Genomic DNA, 20,179 nt, shown 5'->3' with positions numbered 1-20,179 from the left:
ATTTAGTTCCATGCTTTTTATAACTCCACTATTTCTTTTCAATATTTCTACAACTTTGTCATCAATTTTCTTATTTATACAATATAAACTGAATACAGAATTATGAAATTTGAATTTAGTAGCCTGTTAACTCTTTTTACTTAATTCCTGGCATTCATTTGAATTCAGTTGAAATTATTCTAAAGTCTCTTCCTTCTCTCTCTTTTTTTATTCCTTCTGTCTTCTTGGGATTGGATAATTTCTACTGAGCTGTGTTCAGGTTCACTGAGTTTGTCTTATATGATCTCCATCCTGTTTATTTTTTAATTCACATGATAATCTTTTCTAGAATTTCCTTTAAAATTAATTTCCATCTCTCTGCTGGGATTACATATATTTTCATTTGTCATTTCTAATATTTTGTTTAAGTCCTGGGTCTTCATAGCTTCTGTTCCTGTGGGATACTGTTCATTCTTGATTTTGGTATTTTCTTGCTTCTTAATTTTTTTATTATATACTGGATATTGCAGATGATGCATTGTAGGGAATTTATTTTTTATTGTCTTCCTTAAAGACAGTGTTGTTTGATCAGTTGGTTGTTAATTTATTGTCAGTCCCTCCTAATCTTATTTGAGGACTGATTATATTGTATTTTAGGGATCATTTATTTTAAATTATTTGATTCAATATATTTACAATGCTTATCATAAATATGATTAATACAGTTATTGCATATTTAGGAGATAGGTATGTATCAATAAGGAAAGAATGCACAATCATGCTATGTACAAGAAACAAAATGCAAGTGATTGACAAACAGGAAAATTACGTTTTACTAGTTGTCAAGGAAAGCACAGTTAAATTAGCAATGCTTTGCTCACTCAACTGATAAAAATATATAATATATGGTACTGTGGTAATTTTTCATATACTTATAGAAGTAATAATACAGGGTCATATACCAATCAATTATCAGAACTATAAAAATCTATTAGCTTAATGAAAGAAAAATCAGAAATTATCTTAAATATGGGTACAGATTTCAATCAAAATAATGTTCACTAGTAAGGAAATAGTAAAGTACTGTATATTCTCTATGGTTAGACTCTATATTGATATTTACAAGTCTCAGAATATTTACTGTCATTTAGTATGATGCATGAGCTTAATAAGCAAGGCTGTACACACACATAAAGTAGGCAAATGTTTTGATAACGTATGCTGGAATTATAACGTATGCTGGCTTGGTAGAATAACATGATTTTCAACTTTTTTATTTTTCATAATGCATTTTCTGGGTTTAAGATTATTATTGTTATAAAAAAACAGTATTTTAGCAATACACTAAGGAGCTATATAATTTAAGGGAATCTACTGTAAATATTTTTGTAAAATCATCATTTTTATACTACAGGCTCTTACTCCTCAGTGCACATACTTTGATATGATGGTCCAAGTTTAATATACTTGCATTTTTAAAAATAGACCATACTTGCACCTTAATTGATAGAAAGAAACAAAAGCATATGTTTAGAAACAAATTGGAAGTCTTCCAGTTTTATTATATTCTGAAAATTTTATCACTTCTATTTCAAAATGTAAAACTCTCTCAGGTAATTTCCATGTCTGTCTATCTCGCGTGTGTATTAGATCATACCTCACGAGAACAATACCCGGTCCAGCCTGACCTATAAGTACATCATCCATGAAGACTCCGCACCGACAATCAGCAGCAATAATGTCATTCAGGAAGAATTAGACACTTTCGAATGGGCTTTGAAAAGCTGGTCTCAGTGTTCCAAACCTTGTGGTGGAGGTAATAATTGAGCATATTTACTAAGCTAAGATATAATTCATGGTGGGAGCAGATATCATCATGGTTATGCAAACAGACAGACACTCAGGCCTGATGCTCTAAAGTCCCAGGTTCAGTCCTCTACAATAAACCAGAGCTGAGCAGTGCTCTATTAAAAAAAGAAAAAGTAATTTATATAAACTCCAATCTGCTTGCTTCTACCTTAAAGATTTGTAATTGAGATTATAATCAGAAATACCATGCATAATGATTAAACCATAAAGTCAACGCATGTTTTACTGCAATCTTAAAATTGGCCAACAAGAGGTATCCACCCAAAACAGCAGCACCTATTAAAATTCTCTTGCCTGTAACCTTGGTTTCTTTATGTCACATTCATATAGTGGTCCCTTTCATTCTCCCAAATTTCAGTTTCTTCTGGTATTTACCTTTCTTCCTCTGCACTTTTACTCTTTGTCTGTACACTTCATTTCTACTGCTATTAATAATAAAAGACCTATTGGTGGCACTCTGTGCCAGATTCTGTTTGAATGCTTTCTGTATTAATGCATAAGTGCTAACGTAGTTCAATAGGAGCAGTACTGTTATTTTTTTCTAGTGTACTGATCAGGGAACTGAAGCACAGGAAAGATGAGTTATTTTCCCAGGTCATTACTACTGCGCTATGCTACCTCTCTGCTCTTTCCGGAGGAAATCCATTAAACTGTTCTCACATCCTCTCAGTTTCTCTTCTCATCTGTTCTCCTAGTTCTGAAAAACCAATGGTCCAGAACAAAGCTGACCTCAAGAGAATCCTTCCAACAGGTAGAAAGCAAGAGACTGTCACAAAACTAGTACTGAATAATTGATAACAAAAAAGATCATAGTAAGGGATATCTGAGTAAACCATATAAATTACTTATGAATAATTATCTTATAAAATATAAATGTATGGAGACAGGCGGTGGCGCACCTGGTTATGTGCACACACTACAATGTGCAAGGCTTTGGGTTCAAGCCCCTGGTCCCCACCTGCAGGGGGAAGGCTTTACAAGTGATGAAGTAGAGCTGCAGGTGTCTCTCTGTCTCTCTCCCTCTCTGTCTCCCTCCCCTTTCAATTTCTCTCTGTCTCTATCCAATAATAAATAAATAAAAGTTAAAAAAATCTTTAAAAAATAAATGTATTACATAAGTTAAGATTAAGGATCTAATTCTAATGTGGTTTTTATGGGAGAGGCAGAAAATATCTTTAATGATTTAAAGCTCTTTATTCATTACATGATGCTTTTTTCATTTGATTTCACCCTTATCAGCTGCTAGATCACAAGATTTGTTAGATAAACTCTTTCTTATCTACCATACCTGTTCTTTACTCACCAAAATCCATTTATCATATTGGAAGGGGAGCTGGTAAGATAGTTCACCTGGATGATAGACCTACTTTCTCATGCTCACAACCCAGGTTCCAGCCTAGATCTCGTTGCACTAGAAGAAGCTCCAGTGTTATAAGGGTGTGTGTGTGTGTGTGTGTGTGTGTGTGTGTGTGTGTGTGTGTGTGTGTGTGTGTATGTGTCTTTCTCTCTCTCTGCCTCCAGAGTTATAGCTGGGGCTCGATTCCCAGACTACAAATCCCCTGCTCCTGGTGGTAATTTTTCCCCATTTTATTGGATAAGACAGAGAGAAGTTGAGAGAGGACAGGGAGATAGGGAGAGAAAAAGAGACTCTTGTAGACCTGCTTCACTGCTTGTGAGGAGCCTCCCTGCTGATGAGCCCCTTTAGTGGGTCCTTACGCATAGTTACTATGTGTACTTAACCAGTGCACCACCGCCCAGACCCCTTCAGCATATTGCTCTAACAAGCAGTTCTCTTACAGAACCACAAAATAATTTTTAGAATAAAAATATTCAACAGACATAATGCTATTATATATTATACAGACCAAAGCCAAATATTGTCAATTAGCTCTATAAGGTTATATATATATATATATATATATATATATATATATATATATATATAATCAAAGAACATATATTGCCTTTTTTTTCTGTGTGAAAAATGTTGGCTCCAGGCAGTGGGGACAATAGTAGTAGTAATTTGAATGGAAAAGTTATTATGAAATTTACTTCACTAATTAACTGATTTTCTTCTATAGATATCATAGCATTTTTTTTCTTGAATGAATATTAGTATAACTATTTTCCTGATTCAGATTTTTCATTTTCCAAATGTATTGCCTAAAGATAAAACTGTTTACCAAGTATTTTTGCTAAAAGTGAATAATCTGAATCTATTGATGGCTAAATAAGCCCAATTATAAAATATTTTACAAAACAACTGACCTATATATTTCAGAAATAATAGAGACAAAAAAAGTCTTGAAAACTAATCCTGGTTAAGTCTGTGATAACCAAAGGCAGTAAATGTTCTTTGACTGACCTATAGTTTTAATAGTTATAGTCATATAGTTATAGTTATAGGACCTTATAGAGCTAATTGACAATATTTGGCTATTTTACATAATAGCATTATGTCTGTTGAATATTTTTAGCCTAAATTATTTTGTGATTATGTAAGAGAATTGCTCATTAGAGCAATATGCTGAAGTATTTAGAAGTGGAGAATTAGAATTATAATCAACTTATTCTTCAATGATTTGGCAAAATTATATATAACACAATGTTAATCTAGGTGCAAACCATAAAAATGTTCATTATGTTCAAATGTCCTTACAACATTTTTATAGCTTTGCAATTTTTCCAAATAAAAAAATGTATATTATTTACAAATGTCAAGGTTGGTGGTTAAGGAAGGGCTTCAATCTTAAAGTCCTGATATTTGTCTGGCACTAGGAGTTCTTGGGATAGGATTCTTTCCTAATCTCCACCCAGCCCTTGATAATTCTGCTATTCAAGGAGTACTGCCCTTTACAACATACTGTTTTGTTCCAGTACCATTGTGTTTTATTCTCTTTACTGAATATCATTTGAACTTAAAGATGCTGTTCAAGGAAGTTCTGATCCCATTCTCCTTGGCTGCCCAGCATTCCCCTACATCAGAAACCAGAACTCTGGGCGTTCCTTTGGTGCCCTCTACAGCATGTTATTTTCATTGCTCTAGAAAAGCTTAGCCCAGTATTGTGACAATGGTTTCTGTAAATGCTTCTCATACTAGGTTCGGTATATTCAGAGTCTGTTGCATCAGCATGTACACACTTGCTATTTAATATTAGTGGGGATGTTAAATTTAGGATCTGAAATGAGAGGAATTTTTGCTTCTTTAACTCTGAGCTTTCGGCATCTAGAACAATATGTGACTTCTTGTATGCCTTTAATAGATATTTATTGAATAAAAGAGTTATCAATTATATAACAGCGAACAAACAACTAAACACAAAGACATATTTCCCTCTCCAGGTTTCCAGTATACTAAGTATGGATGCCGCAGGAAAAACTACAATAAAATGGTTCATCGCAGCTTTTGTGAGGCCAACAAAAAGCCGAAACCTATTAGAAGAATGTGCAATATTCAAGAGTGTACTCATCCACTGTAAGCATTTAACCCTCATTAAATAACTCACATTTTCTGTGTGGACAAAATAATAAGGATTTAAATGGCCTTAGCTCTTTTTTTAGCTTCTAGTTGTTAACCAAAGCTAACATATGCACTTGGCTGCGCTGATCAGATCATTTCACCACAATTACATAGAGTTATAGTTCCCAGCCCTTTGTAATATCCCTACTCAAAAAACAAATGCACTCAGTTGTTGTGCTTCTTTAGTTACTTGCACACCACTTGTTTCCATGTCTCTCATGAAGCGATTTTTGCTTCTACTCCTTGAAAATGGGTATGGTTAGAGGACAGAGGGAGGCTTTAAACATGATGTTTATTGAAATGTGTGATCGCTTGCTATTTTTTCGCAACCCTTCCCCCAATTCACATCCATAGCCCACACTTCTCCCTGCCTCTGTACTTTTTTGATATAATATTTTTATGATTTAATATTGATTTACAAAATTATGAGATAACAGGGATATAATTCCACACCACCAGATTCTGTGTCCCCATTCCCCTCCACTGGAAACTGCAGTAGTTCTCCCAAGGTCATGGATATATATACCCATTTTTTTCCTGTGGTCCTACCTTCTCTTCCTAAGTCACACCTACACATATTGCCACTTCCAAATGTCCTTCCTTTTTTCCTCTAATCTCTCTCTGTCTTGATAGAATTGAAGTTTAGAGCCCTCTAGTTGTCTTTCCCTAACATTTCTCCCCTTCTGAGCATGTGAGCCAAAATTCTTTTTGCGGTGCAGAAGGTGGGAGTTCTGGCATCTGTAATTGCTTCTCCACTGGACATGGGCATTCCTGCCTCTGTGCTTCTAATATTGATATTATCTCTTTCATGCTATTAATGCTCAGTTTTATTATTTTGGCAGCATGTGTTTCTGAACCATTGAGTTATTATGCTGATTGTCTCCTAGAATTAAATAGCAATTTATAGTTACTGAATCTCTTTATTGTTAAGTCTTTCAAAAATATTTAATATGGGGGCCAGGCAGTGAAACACCGTGTTAAGTGCACATAGTACACAGGGAAACACTTCACAAGAGGTGAAGCAGGTCTGCAGGTGTCTATCTTTCTCTCTCCCTCTCTGTCTTCCCCTCCTCTCAATTTCTCTCTGTCTTACCCAATAAAATGGGAGAAAAAATAGTCATCAGGAGCAGTGGATTCATAGTGCTGGCACTGACCCCCAGTGATAACCCTGGAGGCAAAAAAAAAAAGTTCCTTCCTTCCTTCTCTTTCTTCTTCTTCTCTTCTCCTCTTCTTCCTTCTCCTTCTATTCTGATAAGCCTTTGAAAAGACATTACAGAAAATAGTTGTGTAAATAAGTTTATCTATAAAAATATACTTATTAAATAAAATGTAAAGTAATCTGAAAAAAATGAAAGAAAAAATTTAACATGAGAGAGAGAGAGAGAGAGACACCAATTGACCAGCTGGGACTTCAGAGCCTCAGGTATCAAAGTCTTATATAACCACTATGATGTCTCCCCAGGACCCAATTCTTGAAGTCTTATGTTCTGCTCCTTTTCACTAATTTATCTCTGAGTTCTCTTCCATGAGTGTCAGTCTCCTCTTTGTCACTTTGGTCTTCTGGCAGGTATCTCTCAAAAAGCTCATTGCCAACACGCCAACCTGGACTCCCACACAGCTGTCGCCCTTCCTTACTTTTTCACTATCTTCCAGTTGTTTCCATGGTCTCTTTTCTATTGCATCTCCTGCTCCCAGCATTCTTTGTTTTATCTTTTGGTGGGTCATAGTTTCTAGGAGTTTAATGAAAATAAAGCATATATATATATTAAGCAATAAAATATGAATTACACACAAAAGGAAAAGAAAGCATATAAAATTGTGTTTTTATGTAAAAATTAAATTCTTATGCACATGAAAGGTATATAAGAACTATTTCTAGTCTGAAAAGACAGCTCACTTGAAGAGTGTGCTTGCTTTGTCATGGGCTCAGCCCAGCTTGGCCTCCACCATACTAAAGGAAGCTCCAGTACTATGGAGCTTTCTCTCTGTCTCTGTTTTTGTCTATCTATCTGAAAATGTCAACTTAGAGCAGTAAGACTCCTTGGTGACTAAAGAAGTATTTCTTGTACTCTCTCACACAATAATTTGGAATTTAATGTCTGTATATACAGTTTTGCACTCAGAATTTTTGTTAAGACAAGTTTTAATTGAAGTGCCATTGTATTAGAATATAATTCCCATGTGCATCATTAAAAATCATTGTGTCTGTAAGGTCACCATTAAATATCCAATTCTATCCTTCATCACACAGTTTCTCTCTTGTACAGATTACTCTCCTTCTCCTCCTCCTCCTCCTGCTTCTTCTTCTTCCCTTCTAAACACTAATCACTCTTATCATCTAAAAGTTTATCTTTGTTTTATTCAGTTTGCGCATTTTTTGTTTATTTATATGCCACATGAATGAAAGATTTATTTGCTGATAAGCACTTAGAGATCATTTCTAACTCTTGGATATTGCAGATAATGCTGCAGTTGACATAGAAGTATAGATCTCTTCAAATTGAATGTTTTGCCTTCAAAATGTCCAAACTATTCCCTTAAAAAAAGGTGGTCTACCCTACTAGGGAAAGAGAGAGGCAGACTGGGAGTATGGACCGACCATTCAATGCCCATGTTCAGCGGGGAAGCAATTACAGAAGCCAGACCTTCTACCTTCTGCAACCCACAATGACCCTGGGTCCATGCTCCCAGAGGGATAGAGAATGGGAAAGCTATCAGGGGAGGGGGTGGGATATGGAGAATGGGTGGTGGGAATTGTGTGGAATTGTACCCCTCCTACCCTATGGTTTTGTTAATTAATACTTTCTTAAATAAAAAAAAAATAAAAATAAAAAGAATATTTGAAAAAAAAAAAAGGTGGTCTGTGAGTGGTGAAGACAACAACAAAAATGTTTTGAACCAGTTGCTGCTAGAAAGTCATAAGACATTGTAATAGTTTATGCATGGCATGGCATGGCATCCATCTATCTGAAACTACCTCTGGAATTGTCGTGCACCTCACTGGGCTGCTAGCCACTCAGAGAAGAGGAAAATCCAGACAGGAGGAGCAGGAAGATACACATGTTACACCCTAACAACTGTGCTATCTTACCCCCCTCACCCACAGCTGGGTAGCAGAAGAGTGGGAATACTGCACGAAAACCTGCGGGAACTCTGGCTATCAGCTGCGGACCGTCCGCTGCCTTCAGCCTCTCCTGGACGGCACCAACCACTCTGTGCACAGCAAGTACTGTGTGGGGGACCGCCCGGAGAACCGCCGGCCCTGCAACAGAGTGCCCTGCCCTGCCCAGTGGAAAACGGGGCCGTGGAATGAGGTGCGTGTGGTGTGCATGTGGTGTGTGGGTGTGCAAGTGGACTAGCTTAATTTGACTGAGATATCTAGTAGACTTTGTGCAAACAGAGAAGCCATCACATGTTTTGTCATTACAAAGCACCTGAAGGTGTTAAGACAAATTTAAAATGTAGGACGTTATTTGCATGTTAACTATAGATAGTAAGAGTCAAATGGAGTTTGAGTGTTTTGTGAAATAAAGGAGCATCCAGGTGTCTCTGATAGCATGTGTCTCTTGCTTTTTTGGCTTGACTATTGCTAAGGAGAAATCCCAAAGCTCTGGCCCTGCCCCACCACACTGACTCTTCTTTTACCGTTCCACATTCCCGATTTTGGTCCTAGTTTGAGTACCTGTCTCACTGTTTTAAATAGACCATGCTGGCTCAGACCTCTTCCCATCTGGCTTGCTCACCCTTTCCTGTCCTGCTGTGTAGCTTTCTCTCCCTCCTCCACCAAGGCTCAGCTCCAGGACCCAGAAAGCCAGTGGTCTCTCCTGCACTTGTTCTCTGCATTCCAAAAGTAAAAAGCCGACCTCGAGGATGACCTTTACAGTGGAGAACTGGAACTCCTGCTTTTGAGCAGTTGTGCTTAGTGCACGCGTTTCTCAAAATCCTGTGGGGTGTGTTGTGGCTCTCCAGCACCCAGCCAGTGTCTGTCCAGATAAAGTTAGTCTGATGGCTGGCTGACTCAAGTCTTTGCCTGTGTTAACCCTGCATCTTTGGAATTTCTAAAATCTCAAGATGAGGAATAAAAGCAGCATAGGAACGGGCTGGGTGGTGGCGCACTTGGTTGAGCACACATGTTACAATGCACAGGGACCCAGGTTCAAGCCTCCAGTCCTCACCAGCAGGGGGAAAGCTTTGCAAGTGGTGAAGCAGGGCTGCAGGTGTCTCTCTCCCTCTGTCACCCCTACCCTCTGAATTTCTGCCTGTCTCTATCCAATAAATAAACAAAATAATAATTTAAAAAGCAGCATAGGAGAAGAGTTGACAGAAGGAAAGGGCATCAAAAAGTAGAGCGGGAATGAAGGGAGCAGTAGGGAGCAGGCTCAGGAAGGATAGGACAGGTGACTGACAACCCCCACATAAGACCATAAGCACAGCTCCCATCCCAGTCTCCTGGGAGTCCTAGAACAAAGCTACCGCTTCTGCTCTAGCTCTTGCCTTCAGCAATAGTGTAGATGCTTCTGGACTTAGTTTTAGGGCCCATAGCCCCTTCATTAAAGCAGTGAATTTGAATTTATGGAGATAGAAGCTCCAAGGCAGTTGAATTAGCCAATGGGGCATTCTGAGAAACTCTGACCTCTGTAAGGAAGGTCAGACAATGTCCAGATCTGTACTCTGAAAACAGGCTCCTGTGCCAGCTCTAAGAACTGCACAACTTAGTAATGGCTCCCCATTTCCTCCTATGTAACTGCTTTGTATAGATACACCCCTTTGCTTTCTTTTGCTCCTACAACAACCCTATGAAGCAAGTTTTTTTTTTAAGTTGAATTGTTATGTGTATTGTTGGGTTGTGTTATGTAGAAAACTGAGACATGTTATGCATGTACGAACTATTGTAATTACTGTCAAATGTAAAAAATTAATCCCCAATAAAGGAACATATATATATTCCTCCAGGGTTATTGCTGGGTTCAGTGCCAGCACTACGAATCCACTGCTCCTTGTGGCCGTTTTTTCCATTTTACTGGATAGGATGCAGAGAAATTGAGAGAGGAGAAGGAGACAGAAAAAAGATAAACATTTGCAGACCTACTTTGCCACTTATGAAGTGTCCCCCCTGCAGGTGGGGAGCAGGGGTTCAAACCTGGATCCTTTTGCATGTCCTTGCACTAAGTACTATGTGTGTTTAACCGGGTGTGCAACCACCCAGCCCCCAAATATTTTTCTTTAATTCTTATAATCTTTTACCTTCACAAACCAAAAAAAAATAAGTAAACATTACTGAATATGTGAAAGATCAAGAGGGCTGCATCAAAGAAAAAGTCAAACTTTATACATTAGCAGACAAAAGAGATCCTGAATGTTATAAAGAACTTTTAAATTGATCACTTTTAGTCAATACTGAGAAAATGTGTAAGAGTCATTCACTATGAAACCCATGTAATACCATAAATGAAAAATTAGATCAGTCTGTTGCTTTACTCTCTCAGTTCAGTTTCTTGCTTTAGGCTTTTCTCAGGAAAATATGCCTATTCAATTCTCAATAATGCTGTTTTTTTAAAATTTTCCAGTAATTTCATAAATAGTATCTAGATTTGAAGTACTGTGCACCACTGAAACACTAAGTACATTAAAACTTTGAAATTCCATGTGGGCAGTCAGTTGGAGTTGTAGATTGTTAGATTCAGTGCTGATCTAGAGGTAGGTATTATTTTTCCAACTTGCCAAGGAAAAGAAGTATGTTCCGGCTAGAACAGATGGAGTCCCACAGAGAAAGAAGCCCAGAACCTGTGTGCCTCTGTGTGTCCACATGTGTGTCTCTCTCCCCCACCTTTCTCTTTCCTGGACCTGTCTGTCTTCCTCACACTGTGTCTAGGGATGGAACTGTTTCTCTCTGGCCTCCACGCCTCTTTCTCCGTGTGTGTCTTTCATGCCCGCCCACGTGTTTCCTTTCCTCTGACTGCTCCTCCGTCCACCTCCCTGTCTCTTCTATTCCCTTGTTCTTTTCTTCTCATCTACTGTCTTTCCCCGTCTGTACACAGGCCAGAAGGCAGTCTGGATGACACAGACATCTCTAACCTGACTTTTCTTTCCTGCAGTGTTCTGTCACCTGTGGCGAAGGGACTGAGGTGCGGCAGGTCCTGTGCAGGGCCGGAGACCTCTGCGAGGGTGAAAAGCCGGAGTCAGTGAGAGCCTGCCAGTTGCCTCCCTGCCATGGTAGGTGTGACTCTGGTAGATTCCAGCACTCTGACCAAAGTGTTGAAGCCTCCAATAGCAACATTCTCTACTGGGAGAAACTCTAGAATTTGAGTCTGCTTAGGGATACACAGCTCAGAGGAGAGCATCCTTGCTTCATGATGTAATATGGTTCTGCTTCTTTAGGCTCGATATTTGAAACAGTGTTCTGCCCTCATTAATAATCACAGGATCACAGCTTTCCTGAGTCCCCGTAGGAAGGCCTGGGGACTGTGGAATTTCTGTTAAGTTGCTTGTTTTCCTTCTGATTTTCCTTATAACTTCACATCCTTGTAAAAGGGATGAAATTTCAAGCTTAGATCATTTTACTAAATTAATTTAATTTGGGCATTGGATAAGGAGTCTTCTTCAGTCATCCACAATACTTTTCCATTCATAAGTTTGTAAAAAGAAGGAGAAAATCAAAGGGAAGTGTGTGCACCTGGTTAAGTGCTCATGTTACATTGTACAAGGCCTCAGTCTCCACCTATAAGGGGAAAGCTTCATAAGTGGTGGAGCAATGCTGGGGGTGTCTCTCTGTCTCCCTCTTCCTTCTCACTTTCTGTCTCTATCCAAGAAATAAATTAAAATTTTTTTTCAAAATAAGCAGAAAATCACTTCAAAGACTGATTTCAGGGCCAGCAAAATAGCTCACCTGTTTTGCTATGCATGTGACCTGGTTTCAAGCCTGGCCCCCACCATGTTGAGGGGAGCCTTGGTGCCATAACTAACTAGCTCTTTCTCTCTCTCTCTCTCTCTCTCTCTCTCTTCTCCCCCCTGTATCCCTCTCTCTTCCTGACTCATTTTTAAAAACTCTCTTTCCTTATTAGCCTCAATAGTATCTCTCTTCAGTCTTTTCTAGCTTCTGTGTCTCTCTCCCCACCTTTCTCTTTCCTGGACCTGTCTTCTTCACACTGTGTCTAGGGATGGAACTGTCTCTCCCTGGCCTCCACGACTCTTTCTCCGTGTGTGTCTTTCATTCCTACCCATGTGTCTCCTTTCCTCTGACTCTGCTCCTCTGTCCACCTCCCTGTCTCTTGTACTCCCTTGTTCTTTTCTTCTCATCTATCTTCTCCTTCTATCCTTCCCTTACCCCCTTGTACACTCCACCACTAGCCCCTCTTAAGTGCATTCTTATAAGTAAGTGCCTGATGACAACTGTGGACATTGCTTTGCTGCCACCAGTGAAACTTAAAACTGAAAAAGTGTCTTCTTAGTATAAGTAAATCATTGGCTGAGTATTAACAGTTGCTGAATGAAGCTGCATTTTTGCCCAAGAAAAGAGTCAGTGTACTGTTTTATCAACTTTACATCTTTAAGATATTCCAAACATCAAGAAACCTCAAATCATTTCATTATTAATTTTCATTTATAGTGAAATGCTTTATGGCATAAATAAGTATGACCACAAGAGGGAGGCAAAGGACAGGTATTTACTTTTCATTGTAAGGTTTATTTTTCTTCAATTCCAAACAGTCAAAGCTCTATGAATTAAGGACTTAGTTAAAAGCTGCAAAGATTACTATAGTGATAACACTTCACACTTAAGTAGGCATAACTTCCAGGAAACTAAACACTTTGTGGATAAACTTTAGAGAACTTAGCTGCTACAGTCTGTATGCTCAATAATGCTCACATAAGCTCAATTATCAACAAAAGAATTCCTCTTTCTTAAGAACAAAACGGTTTTTTATTGTAAGACATAGGTACTAATAAGATGACAGTTTTCTCTTTTTGGTAGTTATCTGCATACACACACACACACACACACACACACACACACACACACACACACACACATACAGACACACACACACACACACACGGTCTTATTGGGGGAGTTGTTCACAGCACAGTTCTTCACAAACAACTACAATTTCTCATCTCCCTAGATAAGGAACACTCACACCCCCAACTTATCCGTCATGCACTAAGAAGCCAATGCACACTCTACTCTCTTCCTCCCCCTCTGACCCCAGAGTCCTTTGCTTTGGTTCAGTACACCACACCCAGTCCAAGTTTCATTCTGTGTTTTCCCCTTTCTGTCCTTGTTTCTTAAGCTTCACCTTTAAGTGAGTTCATCTGGTATTTGTCCTCCTTTTGCTTTGTCTCGCTTAGCATGATTCCTTCAAGTCCCATCCAAGATGAGATAAAGGACGTGGCTTCATTTTTAACATCTATGTAGTATTCCGTTATATGTATGTATGCATGAATATATCACAACTTTCTTAGACGTTCCTGTATCATTGTGTAAGATGGCATGTTTTGTTTGTTTGCTTGTTTGTTTGGGGGAGTAATTCCACATGCTTTTAAAATGCTCTCTTGTGGGTTTGGGCAATAGTGCACCCAGTTAAGTGCACACATTGCAGTGCCCAAGGAACCGACTTCAAGCCCCCAGTGTCCACCTGCAGGGGGAAAGCCTTACTGGTGGTGAAGCAGGGCTGCAGGTGTCTATTTCTCTCTCCCTCTTTGTCTTCCCTTCCCCTCTTAATCTCTCATCAAAAAAAGAAACAAAAAATTAATTCTCTTATTTTTTATCCCAAGAGATCTAAAAGGTCACATATTGCTACAGGATTTTAACCAAGTAAAATGTCCCACTAAAGTCTCAGGCTGTAATTAGACTCAGACAACCTTTGAAGACTTACCTGCAAAAACTTTACTTGAACTTCTTGTGAAGATTTCTGCATTGAATAAGAAGGCTTCAAAGCTCTCTTTGTTTTGCTGGCTGATCTTATCCTAGAATTTGTATAAGCAGGTTTTCTTGTACTATATGACTGTGTACTGCTCAGTCATCACCATCTACTGCTAGGCAAACTGCTATAAAATGACTATATTTCTTTGCTCTTATTGATTTTGACTCTGACTCTCTCACTTTACCCCCTCACTAAAGGTCCGGAGCTCATCTTTGCAGAGCTGAGGTGCTTACACACGCACTCAGCATGGGAGACTCTCTCAAGGACTCCTGCTACTCACAGAGGATAGATAGGCCACACTGTTGAGCTGGACCACAGGTGGGGCGAGGTGTCAGAGAGCAGAGGAAGCTCTCTCTTCCCAGCTCCTGAAGCACTGAACATATAGGAAATAGAACTTATTTTAAGACAGAATCATAGCTATTAAGACATGATAAAAACCTGATAATTGAGCTGAAACTCATTCACCTGATTTTCAAGCACGATGATGAGGAGGACATGGCTCACTTAGTGGAACACACATTCACCTCACTGTGTGAGGACTGGGTTCAAGCCCCAGCTGCTACATAGGGACGACATGTGAAAAGCAAGCATCCCAAGAGGTGGGGCAGTGCTCTTGTGCTTTCCTACTCCTCTCTCTTTCTCTCTCTCTCTCTCTCTCTCCCCACTCCCCACCTCCTTTCTTCTCACTCTCCTTCTCCCTTGTGTCTCCCTCTCAGAATCTGGGACAGGGGGAGAGTCTAGCAGGAGCTATGGACTCGCACATACACGATGTCCTTGTGGCAAATAAATAAAGTGTTATTTGATGGTCACCTTAACTTATGTGACATGTTCAGACACATCACTATATAACAGATCTGTAAATGTTGAACAGATCTATTGTCTTTGTCCCACATGCTGGGAACTGGATATGATGCTACAACTAAAGAAAATGGTGGAAGCCTTAACGAGCCTTGCTAAGCAGCCCTTCTCCTTCTTTTTATTTTCTAAATTCTAGAAAGAGTTCAATTCCTTACATATCATAGGTTTCTTACCTAACAGCATAGCATTCCCCACTATTGCACTGTAATTTTAAGTTATCATATTAAACGTATGTTGCAACTTCTAGTATTTATTGGTTGGACATACGATCAGTATTTCTTGTTTTTAATGTTTTTTAGTATTTAGTTATTCCCTTTTGTTACCCTTGTTGTTTTATTGTTGTTGTTATTGTTGTTATTGATGTAGTCGTTGTTGGATAGGACAGAGAGAAATGGAGAGAGGAGGGGAAGACAGAGGGGGAGAGAAAGATAGACACCTGCAGACCTGCTTCATCGCTTGTGAAGTGACTCCCCTGCAGGTGGGGAGCCGGGGGCTTGAACCAGGGTCCTTACACCGGTCTTTGTGCTTTGCACCACATGAACTTAACCCACTGTGCAACCGCCTGACTCCCACGATCAGTATTTCTGTATGTTAGTTACTGTGTCAGTGGAGTCTGCATGGGATGTAAGGTTTATTTATTTACAGAGAGAGGGAGTGGCAGGCCAGCTAGGGCAGTGGTCTGGCAGTGGACTCTCAACCACTGCTGACGTAACATGGTACCAGATGTCAAATCTAAAGCCTCAGTCATGCATGTCCTGTTGTATATCCCTTGGTCCACAGTCCCTGTATCAGCTATTGAAAAGGCATTCTTACATGTGAAAGGCAATTTTACAATAATAGAAATAATGTATGGTGGTCCGGAAGATGGTGCAGTATAAGGCACTAGACTCTCAAGCATGAGGTCCCGAGTTCAGTACCTGGCAGCACATGTACCAGAGTGAAGTCTTGTTCTGACTCCTGTCTTTCCCATTAATAAAGAAAATATTAAAAATAAACAATGTATGCACACATTTTGCATGGTTTATAAGTGTTCTACTTTAAATATTAAGTGCTATCAACATAATGCAATTAAGTATTTAGTGTAAGTGTCAGAAATGACTCATAAGAATTGTGGCACCCTTTCCTTCAGTTTTTGATTTCAGGTAACACATACCCAGGCAACAGTCTGATAAAATACGAAGCTATTGCATTCATTTCCAAGAATACTCTTCTAATCAAATGGTACTTTGACTCGTCTTTTGCTTATTTATTTTTGAAAGATTTCATTTATTCCAACATCTCCATATTTGCTTTATATGAAATTTCAATTTAATATACAGGTTATTTTACTCGGAGCCAGAAACAGCATGAAATTATGACAAGCCAGTTGCCCTTTTCTACCCTAGAAATATCAGTCAAAAAATATATCCTGTTTTCTCATTATAATGTAAGATACAAGTTTCTACAGGAAAGAGAGAAAATTCTTTAATCTTCAGTGTGCCTTCTGACGGGGCTACTGAAATGGTGGTTAGTCGAAAAGCTTGGATATAAAGGACAATGTAGTGACTCCATCCTAACGTTCTTATTTTTAATGCAAAGACTTAGTGGACAACACCTACCAGCGTCAGCTTTTTTCTTTCATCTCTTTATGTCCCTAAACAATTCTAACTCCCCTCCCCCTCTTAGTTTATGCTTAAATCTATATGTCACTCCTTTTCCTTTAATGTTTGCAGATGAACCATGCCTGGGAGACAAGTCCATATTCTGTCAAATGGAGGTGCTGGCACGATACTGTTCCATCCCGGGTTATAACAAGCTCTGCTGTGAGTCATGTAGCAAACGCAACAGCACGCTGCCACCACCCTACCTTCCAGAAGCTGCTGAAACTCACGTTGATGCTGTCTTCAACCCAAGTGACCTCCCTGGGTCTCTTGTAATGCCTACATCTCTCATCCCTGACCATTCACAGACCCCTGGTGGGAAGAAGAAATCTCTGAGTAGGATCTCTTCAGTGGGAGGTCCCAAAGCATATGCTGCTTTCAAGTCAAGTAGTAAACCTGTCGGTGCTAACTTAGCCCAGAGGAGCGCTCTGCAAGCAGGAAGTAAGACTCCAAAACTGGTCTCCCCACCCACCAAGAGCAGCCACCTCAACTCATCCTCACAGATGACTACTACCCCCTTCCTAGAAGTCAGAGATTCCATTGGTGCTTCTTCTCAGGTGAGAACCTCAAAGAAAGGTGAAAAGACTGTTGGGAAGAGACGTCTGGTAAGATCATCTACCTTGGAAAGATGAGAAAGTGAACCTGCAATCTGGCTAGAGATCAGATGAAGATCTAGACACCCTCCTTCTCCCTGTGGTGCATACAGCTCGGGTAAAGTGAAAAATTTCCATAGATCATCCACTCATTTCTCCGTTAAGTGGAAGAACAAAAAGTGCTGGTTCACTTTCTAGTTGCTTTTGTCCTCCTTTTCTGCATTGACTCATTTCCCCAGAATTCACTGGAAGAAAGCACCAAAGATGACTGACAGAAGGAAAGTAAGTTGCTAAGTGTGTTGGTTTCTCTCTAAAGGAGAAAAGGGCTGGAAACCGCATATCTTCTGGGGTTTGTCCCCCCTTCCCCTCCATTGGTTTGTTTTAGAAAGGTCACATTAGAAATTAAATAAAAAGGGGTGACAATGGTTTACACTTTAACAAAAAGTTTTAAAATGGAACAAAATTTTCCTTAGACTTGTATTCATATTTATCTATATTAGAACTATTGTATGAGCAAATTTTCAGCTGTTGTGTAAATACTGTATATTGCAGAAATCAGTATTATTTTAAGAGATGTCTTCTCAAATGATTGTTTACTATGTTACATTTCTGGATGTTCTAGGTGCCTGTCATTGAGTACTGCCTTGACAGTACTCAAGTTGACACTCTGTGGTTTGATTTTTCAAAGCAGAATATTACAAAGAAGACTATATATTTCCAGCTATTGGCAGTAACAAGTGTTTTGCTGTGCCGTTTAACCAATAATGTAATAACTAAATTTTAGAAGAAGAAAAAAAGAAGAAGAAGAAATATACTGCAGACATACAGATTCCAGCTTACCTGTGATCTCATATACTTTAAATAGAAGGAATCAGATTGATGTCCAAGTATACCTAGTATCTATTTAATATACTCTGATCATAGGGAAAAAGACCAATAATAAGTCCGTGCAAGACCAAACTAAAACCTTCTTATGAGGACTTCAGTAGGCATGGTTGAAGTACCCCATGTTGTTGTTTTTTCCCCATTGTTAACATATACAAGCAGGTATACTCAATGCACTGTACAAATGGCAGAAGGGAAAATGGTTTGAGGTCATTTTTACATTGATAACTGAGAATAACATCACTGAAGTAGAAAAATTGATACTGTAGTGTCAATTAGGGCCTAGGAGCTATGGAAGGGAGTCTGAGAAAGCGTTTGCCAATGGTTGCAGTATTTATTTTCCGCATGGTTCATACCCACATGTTCAGAACCACAATGCATCTGACTGCAATAATGTCGCTAGTATTTATGTTCAGTAGTCACCTTGCTCACAGTGAAGCCAGAAATGCTCTCTCCAGGGAGTAGATGTAAAGTACTTGTATATAGAATTCAGAACTGAAGATATTTATTAAAAGTTGATTTTTTTCTTGATAGTATTTTTATGTACTAAATATTTACACTAATATCAATAGCATATTTTGGTAAACTAGAGTCATCGTTAGAGCTGCATGCTTTGTTCTGTGCATAGAAGAGGAAATTAATCAAAGTATAGCAGCCAAATTAAGTAGCTAAATTTAACAAAGTTGATATTATGCAGACCTTTTGCATTTTTTTAGAGTAGTTAATGCAAAGTTGATGACTTGTTCCCCTTCAACAAAATGTAAAATTGCCCCAACTCTCATAGCTAGTGTTGAATGAAATAGTGAGTTAGAAACATTTTTTAAAAATATATATGTAAAAGAGATAAGTACTTCATGAATTACAGTGACAAAAGAAAGATGAGTGTCACCAGCATAATATTTTGGAGGTCAGTCTCTGAACTATATAAAATATATATTATGCTAAAATCTAGACACGTTAGCTTCTCAAAGACATAATGTGCAAAAGGATATTTGCATTTTAAACATGGTAAAGGAACAGCTTCACGTATTGACTCTATACCTCTAAAAAAAAAAAACCGCTGCTACTTTGTGTAAGATATTCAAAAGTAAAATAAATTTGAATGGCTCTAGATCATGAGACAAATCCTTGGCCTCAATAGAAATCATCTTTCCCTCGACTAAAATTCTCTCTAGTTTTCTTGCATGTACAAATGTCTGGGAATATACAGCGAATTGGTCTCACACATCCATCTCCCATCAGATTGTACATATTCGTTATACGTCTGAGCTTTGAGCTTCTTTTTTCTACTAAGCTAAACATTTCTTCTTATCGAAGTGTACACTACTGATGCTGTTTGTTGTATTGGGAGCACGTAGCAATAAAAATGTTAATAAAATGCATATCTGGTTCTATCTAGATTTTTATCACTGGCTTCGTCACAGAATAATAGAAACATATTCTTCCAACCTGTAAGAGGAAATGACCTGAGATTAATTTGAAACTTACGCTTTCTCGAAGGAAGTTAAAATAAAGTGACAGTGTCTCCTGTTCTTACATCAGAGGCATATCTTAATGGTTTTATTGACTTACTTTTGATTTAAGTGCTATAAAATATCAGGGTACAGTTTTATATGGCTACATATATATAAGACTAATGCACCCACTACCAAAGTTCCAATTACTTGCCACCAAAAAGACCCCTCTGGATTTTCCTTACACACTCCTTCTCTCCCTCCCTTCATCCCTCCCCGACCCCTGGAATAACAACCATAGCATTCCACAAGTATATGGTTTACTTGTCTTGTTTTTCCGCCACAATTTTATTTATTTACTAATATTTTATTTTTTTGTAATTTAATACTGATTTACAAGATTGTAAGAGGTATAATTGTGTGATAGGGTTCTTACAGTTCACACCACCAGTTCTGT

The 20,179-nt window shown here is 38.6% G+C and overlaps 1 protein-coding gene across 1 annotated transcript in view; it reads left to right on the top strand.

Annotated features, from left to right (window-relative positions):
* The window catches only part of ADAMTS3 (ADAM metallopeptidase with thrombospondin type 1 motif 3), a 287,233-nt gene extending 267,583 nt beyond the window's left edge, over positions 1–19,650 (top strand). Inside the window, exons 18-22 of the mRNA XM_007523544.3 lie at positions 1,630–1,795; positions 5,191–5,323; positions 8,475–8,682; positions 11,464–11,581; positions 16,863–19,650. Of these exons, the coding sequence (XP_007523606.1) occupies positions 1,630–1,795; positions 5,191–5,323; positions 8,475–8,682; positions 11,464–11,581; positions 16,863–17,422 (1,185 nt within the window). The 3' untranslated portion in view covers positions 17,423–19,650. The remainder of the gene's footprint in view (positions 1–1,629; positions 1,796–5,190; positions 5,324–8,474; positions 8,683–11,463; positions 11,582–16,862) is intronic.
* Positions 19,651–20,179: the final 529 nt, after the last annotated feature.

This window comes from Erinaceus europaeus, chromosome 3 (assembly GCF_950295315.1).
Source record: "Erinaceus europaeus chromosome 3, mEriEur2.1, whole genome shotgun sequence".
Lineage (NCBI taxonomy): Eukaryota > Metazoa > Chordata > Mammalia > Eulipotyphla > Erinaceidae > Erinaceus > Erinaceus europaeus.
Note: the sequence above shows the minus strand (reverse complement) of the source record. Positions and strands in the feature narration are given on the sequence as shown.